This window comes from Xiphophorus maculatus, chromosome 1 (assembly GCF_002775205.1).
Source record: "Xiphophorus maculatus strain JP 163 A chromosome 1, X_maculatus-5.0-male, whole genome shotgun sequence".
NCBI lineage: Eukaryota > Metazoa > Chordata > Actinopteri > Cyprinodontiformes > Poeciliidae > Xiphophorus > Xiphophorus maculatus.
In genome coordinates, this window is record NC_036443.1 from 10,421,227 (window position 1) to 10,429,506 (window position 8,280).

An 8,280-nucleotide genomic window follows, 5' to 3' on the forward strand; every position below is an offset into this window, starting at 1 on the left:
AAAACGTGTAAAATTGTAAATATAGGAAAACGTGGAAATATAGTAAATATTCACTGAAAACCCCCGAGAAAAGCGTCTCTGTTTAATAAGTAAGGAAATGAAATGGTCGTTGAATCAGAATCAGAGATTGAATTGTTGTGCTAACATGTGCATGTAAAATTCAGTGGGCAGGCTGCAGCTTATATGTGTGGTTCAACATGTTATGATCGATGTTAGCACATAAAAACCCAATATCGGTATTCAAAAAACAAGACATTCATCAAAACTTAAATGACCTTATGCAACAGTAGTGAGTATGCCTTAAGTACGGAGAATTATAACAACTCAAATCACCAGCAATATGATGACACAAAGTTTGCACGCGATTAAACAGAATATTGCATTAAAGTGATATATATATATATATATATATATATATAAACATATACCAGACGTGGCGCCGGCGCTGCTCAGCTGTCCGTGTCCTGCAGGTCTCAGTTGCATTCAGCGCCCTTTGCACACCACGAGAGTTCTGGGTCTCAGTGACAGGGACGCTGCTCTTTGTGGGCGGAGACTCCGTTTCAAACCACGCCCACTGCTGGGTTGAGCCTTTACGCAGAAACACACGACATGATCAGGTTTATTATTTTTCTTAGAAAATTAAAATAAATAAATGATGCCATTTTTTTTCTTTTGCTGATTGTTTCAAATCTGGCGGGTGGCTGTGCGTCAGCTATGATAGCGATCATAACAAAAATTGTAGAAGTCTAATATTGCATAATTGAATTTTGCACATTGAAAAGCAACATCATTAACATTGTTGCTTTCATTTTATGCTTTCATTTATTTTAATGTTGCTCATCTAAAGGTTTACGATTTCAAAAACACCTGTATATTTTTTACGTCGCTTTTTTTTTTCTTTTAATGCATGATCCCGTTGATTTTCCCTCGGACAGCTCTTAATAGCCTCTGTGTCTCTGTGACTTAAAAAATAATGTAGCGGAGAGGAAAAAGCCATCTGCTGCCTTTGTTCACCCTGACTTGTGGTGTCCTCGTGTCTCCCTCATATTTTCCCTTAATGTTGAAAACTCCTCCTAAGAAACCGCTCTTCACCGCACCGGACTGCTCTTACCCCTAATATGAGACATAATTTAACAAAACAAAACAAACAAAAAACACAAAGAAGCACTGTCAGGAATTTCACAGTCAAAACCACAGTCAGGTCTTGCGCAACAGCATCAGCGGAGTGACCGACGGCGTCTGGAGCGCGCTCTGAGGCGCAAGGATGTCGGGGACGGAAACAGCAGCTATTGGTAGAGGCCCATGCGACGCTGTGAGTTTACCTTCGGAGACTTTGAGGAGAAAAACAAAAAGACATAACAAATGTGCGTGACCAGATGTGAGCTTGGAGCTTGGCTTTTGGCTTGGCGAGGCTTCATTGGCCATACAAATCCTGTCTGAGCCATCGAATACTGCGCAAAAAAAAGTTCTCCGCCTCTACATATGGAAACGACGCTCAAGGAAGACGCTTTGCGCTGCAGACGGCTTCATCTTTTGAAATTGGAACAATGACAAAGGGTCCAAAGAGTGACAAAGCGTCTGGAAATTAGTTTAGATGTTCCAAATAAATTCCATCCTGTATTTTTTCCACTTTGTGTGTAAATTGGATAAGGAAATCTTCTCTTATACAATGAATGCTTGTATGACAGAATTTGGTCAGAAAAATATAATCTTCCACCGGCGAAACGTTTTTAAATATACGTACTTTAATTGTACGCAATTCATTGGTCTTCATTTCTATGAGATGGAATAACTCCAAATTACTGGACGCACTACCATTAGATTTATTTTTCGACGTTTTACTAAAATGGCAACTACATCCATCTATTCTAAAATCCCAATTTATAAAGCACATTTAAAACAGTAAATTTGCCTAAATACTGTACATAAAAAATTAAAAATAAATAAATTAAAAAAAATTAAACAAAACAGACACTTAAAAGACTCAAAAATAGAACACTGACGATATAAACCCATGTCAACTCACAGCTGATCAAAAGCAACTGAAAACAGATGTTTGAAAACAGGAAGCAGGGATGCCGTGTCTCACAAAGGCACTTAGTTCCAAAGTTTGAGCGCCATTTCAGAAGAGTCTCCATCTCCTTGATGTTTTATGAGACAAAGACGGAGCAAAGATTGAAAACAATCACATGTCACTGTCATATCAGAATATCACAAATATCAGGAGGGGGGGGGGGGGGGGGGGGGCAATTAACAGAAAAACTCTTTATTTCCGTCCATGTGGTGACAGAAGCATTATGAAATTGAGGTTGGTTCAAGCGTCTGAAGCCCAAGAACAAGTTCCCTTCCAAAAATGCTTGTACCTGATAACGCCTTTTACTTTAGCTCACATGACAGTTAAACAACTCCCATGCTCTTTTATCTTTCACTTTTTGTTACTATTGAAGCTACAGGCTAAAAGAAACTAAAGAACATCCTGAAGAACACCAAGGACACAGAGGACATTCCAGGGATATAATGTGAAAGACGTTTGAAACAGGATTAGTTTATAAAGCAGTGTCTCAAGGTCTGAAGATCTCACAAAGTGCAGTTCAGTTCATTGCCTGAAATGCAAAAAAATGTTGCAAAGGAAAGATACACATGTCCCTGTATCTTCTGCCACCACAAGAACTGACAACCAATAGACCAATGGATCTCGATTGATTTCTGTGGAGGAGCTGCAGGAAGCCACAAATCTAGGCTTTATGAAGGAAATTATTGTTGAAAACAATAAAAGAAGTCTCATTTGTCAGGCATTCTGGTCAGTCAACACCAAAATTGTACAGTTTGCCCTATGAGCATAACACTTTGTTTGGGGGGAAAACACAATAACCTTAGCATTTAATTCAGGTGTAGTGAATACACATCTGAAAAAAATGTAGAACTGAGGCCTCCAAGAACTGGCCCATATGTTAGTGGAAGATATTGATCTGGGAGGACGATGCTAAAATTGAGCATTCTTTTCCTCCGAGGTCCAAAATGGCAGTTGTGAAGGAGAGTACATGAAACAACCTTACACTAAAAACAGTATCTCCAAAATAACCACAGTGGTGGCATTACAATGCTGAGGGGTTCATTTTCTTAGCAAGAACAGGGAAGCTGCGAAAGACTTCAATGGCCTAGTCAAAGCTCACACTTAAATGCAATTGAGAATCCATAGCCAGACTTTAAAATTGTGGTTCACGGACATTCTTAATCCAATCCAAACCAATTTGACCTTTCTTGTAGAGAAAATTAGCAAAAGAAATTCACCCTTTAGATGTGAAAAGCTGAATGAGACACTATTCAAAACGACGGTATTTTGATTGATTGTTGGTTATTTGGTATGTATGTATGTTGAGTCTCATACAAAAATAATTTGCCAGCGACATCAGAGCTGAGCCTCCCTTTTCATTTCTTGAAAATGTTTCGCTCTTTATATAATAGGTTGGTCCACTTATGAGCAATTAATATTGACTTTGATTTATTAAGAATCTTTTGAATGCCGTCTGCTTGATGCAACTGAGAAAATAAAAAGAGGTTTTTGCCTTGAAAATACTGTCAAACGTCAGCACCATGGAAAATGGTCACCAAAACAAAAGAAACAAAAACATTGAAGAAAATACTCTGCACGTTGAAGTTCCTCTTATCAAATTTTAGTCCAGTCCCGTTTACCGTTTCCGAATGCAGATGTACTCCACTCTCCTCAGAGTTTCTTCTTATGCAAATTAAGAAACGCGTGTCATTTTCCTTCAACTTTACTTAAATTATGTATTTTCTGATGGTAGCACACAAAAAACCCCATACACTGTAATTTGTGGCTGCCACATGACAAAATGTGAAAATAGGTAAGTTGTATGTTTGACAGAGCACAAACTCATAATCTGACTATAATTTAAAATGTTTTCAACAATTGTTCGCATTAAGATAAATTCATATTGGCAAAAATCACCTCCTAACTGTTTTTCCTTGAGTATCTTTGGAGGCAAAAGTAAAGCTTTCCTGTTCATTCTATCGACATTACCGAACTTCACATTCATTTGTAACCTTTTGCAGACTCCATTATGTGACTCACACTCTCCTTTATGTATATTATATTATTTCCTTTATCTTATCTTACGCCGTCATCATAACTGTGGAGGTCCTTCTTATTCTTTTTCAGCAAGTATACATTGAAAGTTAATTTCCTACTTTCACCCCTCATCCAACTTTTCAGTCCCGAGCTAAATTCAGACGCAAATGTTTCCCAGACGCTTCAGCGCCATGTGGAGGGTGGTGGCGGCGTAGATGTTGGCGTGGGAAGCCTGATGTTTTTCAGGTTAAAAAACTAAAAGTCTGGAACCTTCTGCGTGGCTCTGCTGGGAGGCCGTCCGCGTCATCCCGGAGACCATAGACTCTTGTGGTCGTCACGCCTCAGTGGCGCTGCGGCTCGTGTCCGTCTCATGCCGAACTCACACAATCTAAACGTACCAAACTGAAGGGCAGGACTTTGAATGTTCTGTTGCCGAGAACTGCTGTTTCTTTGAACATTGTTTGATCCACGGTCCAACCCTGAAAACGAAGTAGGCCTAATAATTGATGTAATAATTAATGTTTCATTTGTGATAATACAGTCTGACCAACAGCGTTTTTGAGCTCCTCATTTTCCTGATTGAAAGCTAAAAGTAAAATGCACATTGGATTAAATTAATTCTAAAAGAAATTCAAGATATCGCTCTCCATATTTCCAGATTAACTGATTCCACATGTTTTCTGTCCGTACTTCAACAAAGGATCACTTCGCTCCAGGCTTGCGCAGATGGATACCGACGCTGAAACCAAGACAAAAAAGGTTCCAACCGATGCCCCTCTTCCACGGTTTTTTTTTTTGGGTCTTATCTGAAAGGTCCAGTTCCCAAGCAGACAGGAGAAGATGGCAGTTATTTGGGGGCCCCATGGGGCAGGGCGCGTGCAAAACCCCCTATCTGTAAGGGCGTGACAAAGACCAGCATCATCTTTACCTCTATAATGACATTTTTGAGCATAACAACGATTTGATGTCGAATCGCTTATGAACACATATTTAAGCACTGTTTCACTGTTAAAGACTGTTGGCTTAATTTAGTAGGCGAATGTTGCGCGTAAAAATGTAATTTGCTCCATTTGAAGATTAGATTACGCATAAAATTATGAAGATTTTTTTTTTATTTTATTTTGTGAAATTGTAGCCGCAGACACTAGATCACGGGTTCTTGTAAATATATGACCTTAGCAGTAAAATAATCGAGGCACAATAGCGCATTTGTTACTGTGGCGCACGGAGCCGGAGCCTGGATGCTGACGGCGGGAACATGCATCAGGGGAGCGGTGGAGCGGAGGCAGACATGGGGAAGAGGGAGGGAGAGGGTCTGTGGTTTGGGAGGGTGGGGGATGTCATGAGGGGAAGGTTCCCATCTGTTGCGCCCATCGTGGCGCGTGCCGAACGCGTGAATCCCACCGTCAGCTCCGAGTCTGCGTCACCAAAATCAAAGATTAAGTTAAACTCGTTAAATCTTTTAGGAAAAACAAAAAAGTTGCGTCGTCTGAAATATTGAGAATTTTATTGAGGATTTGGGCTCTTATTGCGCGTTTATATGTTTTACGGAACATATTTATGAAGATATGCTTTGTAAGTCTCCCAAATTTAAATACTCACCTTTAACCACTGCACCAATAACTGTGTTATCTACATATTTTATATATATATATAAATATGTAGATTTTATATTTTATTTATCGTCTCCTTTTCAACATACACATCCGTGAAAGTGCAAATCTCTGTTCGTTTTAACTCCATCCCGTTGATAATTGATCAGGCTCTTCTGGGGGCCCATAAGCAGATGTTAATCCATACATGGCGTGGCTTGGGTATCTGGTTCCCTGTTTGTTGTTGTTGTTGTTGAATAGATTAATCTCGTCACTTTAGATTCACATTTGGCTTTGCGTGTTTTGTTGTGGCGGGACGTAAACTGACTCTAAGCACATAGTATGTCAAGTATCTCACATTCACGCTTTTATCGTTTTAATCTAACTTTTTAATGATAAGCATCCAATAAGGTAGCTTTCTGCTTTCAAAAGGATACAGTTTAACTGGTTCATTCATAAACTACGAGGTAAAATGAAATATCAGCCTATATAGATAATTGTTACTTAAGTCCCAATTTTATTAACAAAAGGCGTGGGAAAGAAAGCACATTTTCTAAACAAACTAGTAAACTGAGTTTTTAGACCTTGAAAGCCAGAAGCATTTCGGTTACAGGGCTCATGTGCAATTTGATCTCGGTGGGACGATAAAGCTTTGAATTCAAACAAATACACACACACACACAAAACAAGAGAGGGAAACATGCGTAACGAAACTCTGCATACCAGTGTACAAACGCGGGTCCCCAACGGGGACCAGATGGTCAGACAGCAACTCTGCTCATTTCCCCCAAAGGCATGGACTCCCCCCAACCTCCGGCCTCCTCCAAAAACACTCCCACCCCTCAAGCACAATAGCTTGCGTTCCCTCCCCTCTGACGCCCCGGAGCCACATAAATAGGAGGCTCTCCAGCACTCTGTCACACTCGAGCTCAGCTCCTCCAGGAGAAAGTACAAACAAGCACAACTGCTACAAGCGAACGAAATGAGTCCGAGCATCTCGGCCGAGGCTGGCCAGCCTCTTCCTGCGCGCTCCACTGTGGCCCAGAGAAAACAGGCCCACGAACTCAGAAAGGTAAGAAAACGAGAGATTCCGAACAAGCAGTGAGCACTCGGAAAATGAGATGAACGAAAGAGCTGTGAAATTTACAATCATTGTTATTCCTACCAGACTTTGAAGCCCTTGCTGGAGAAAAGAAGACGCGCTCGCATCAATGACAGCCTCAGTCACTTGAAGAGCCTGATTTTGCCTCTTGTTGGCAAAGACAACGCGCGTTACTCCAAGCTTGAGAAGGCTGATATTCTGGAGATGACCGTGCGCTTCCTCAGAGATCTTCCTTCCTCTCCGGTCAAAGGTGAGCGCCATAACCCACTAAGAGGCTCTATTCCACTGACCTAATTTTTTCTCTCGAATATTCTTCTTGGTGAAAGCGGCCCACTAATCAAATCTCCAATCTTCTCCCTCCAGACTCTGCAGACAGTTACAGAGAGGGTTACAGAGCCTGTCTCCAGCGGGTCTCCGCTCTGCTGCCCAAATCCAGCCTTGACCAGGACGCGTGCCGGCGCGTGAACGACTTCATCCAGGAGACCATGTCCAGCACAGTCACACCGACCTGCCTGAACTGCTGCGCCCAGAGCTCCAGGACTCTCCCTCAGATCCAACACAGACTCTTGAGCCTCAAGTCCAGCTTCAGCTCCAGACTTGAGAGCCAGTCCCGGAGCGACCTGGGAGCCGAGGCCCCCCTCCGAGCGCAGGCCCTCCAGCAGCCGGTCAGCGCTGTCATGTGGAGGCCTTGGTAGAATCTATTGGACATTTATCCCATCTTTGTCAAATTATTTTTGCCTGTTCTTATGTTTATTGTACGCATTTCGTCGTTCTAGCACTGAATAATCGACGAAACTGCTGTGCATATGTAATGCGCTAATTTTGCTTTTGACTCTTGTCGGCGTTGACTGCCTGAAGGTCATGAAGCACAGATCGCAAACAAACTGAAGTCTATGAACGTTTTAGAAAGCAATCCTCTTTGGGGTTCCAAAAAAGACGGGTGGTAGACAACACATTTGTAAAACCCCAGGGGTTATTTATTTTGGAGGGTTGCACTGTGGACTTGAAGCTATTTTGGTCTGTGCAACGGAACAGTCTGTAAACACTATGTGTTCAATATAAGTATTAATTTCCCATTTGTCAGCTCAGCTTGCCTGACATTTGTGATATTGTTTTCTGTAAGATGTGGAATAAATGTACGCTAAACACAAATGACTGTCTTGCTTTTTTTTTTTTTTTTTTTTTTTTTTTGCATTAGATCAGATGTGTGATTAACCTTAATGAGAAGATTTAAGAGGGGGGAGCGGGGAGGAAGAAAAAAGGCGCGCAATCGCAGAAAACCAGAGATCAGAAAGAGCAAGCGGGTGCTGATGAGCAGCTGGCCTATTGTTGCTGATGGAATAGGCGCCTCTCTGGTTTCCGCCAAAACTGTGGGAAGATGCGTGTGGAGGGAGCCACTCTGAGAACAGGAGCGATTCCAACTTAGGAAACACAAGCAGCCATTGTACGTCTCAATCCTCTTTGTTTTAGAAGCCCTTCATTAAAATTAATACATT

The 8,280-nt window shown here is 41.5% G+C and overlaps 1 protein-coding gene across 1 annotated transcript; it reads left to right on the forward strand.

Moving 5' to 3' along the window:
• Positions 1–6,627: 6,627 nt before the first annotated feature.
• hes2 (hes family bHLH transcription factor 2) lies at positions 6,628–7,872 on the forward strand. The gene is made up of 3 exons (XM_005800145.2): positions 6,628–6,754; positions 6,851–7,034; positions 7,148–7,872. The coding sequence occupies exons 1-3, from the start codon at positions 6,665–6,667 to the stop codon at positions 7,477–7,479; spliced, it is 606 nt and encodes a 201-aa protein (XP_005800202.1). The 5' UTR covers positions 6,628–6,664; the 3' UTR covers positions 7,480–7,872.
• The last annotated feature ends 408 nt before the right edge of the window (positions 7,873–8,280 follow it).

Coding starts and splice junctions, on each gene's coding strand:
- hes2 (XM_005800145.2), top strand. CDS start 6,665: ATGAGTCCGAGCATCTCGGCCGAGGCTGGCCAGCCTCTTCCTGCGCGC. Junction 6,755..6,850: donor AGGCCCACGAACTCAGAAAG/GTAAGAAAACGA, acceptor TATTCCTACCAG/ACTTTGAAGCCCTTGCTGGA. Junction 7,035..7,147: donor TCCTTCCTCTCCGGTCAAAG/GTGAGCGCCATA, acceptor TTCTCCCTCCAG/ACTCTGCAGACAGTTACAGA.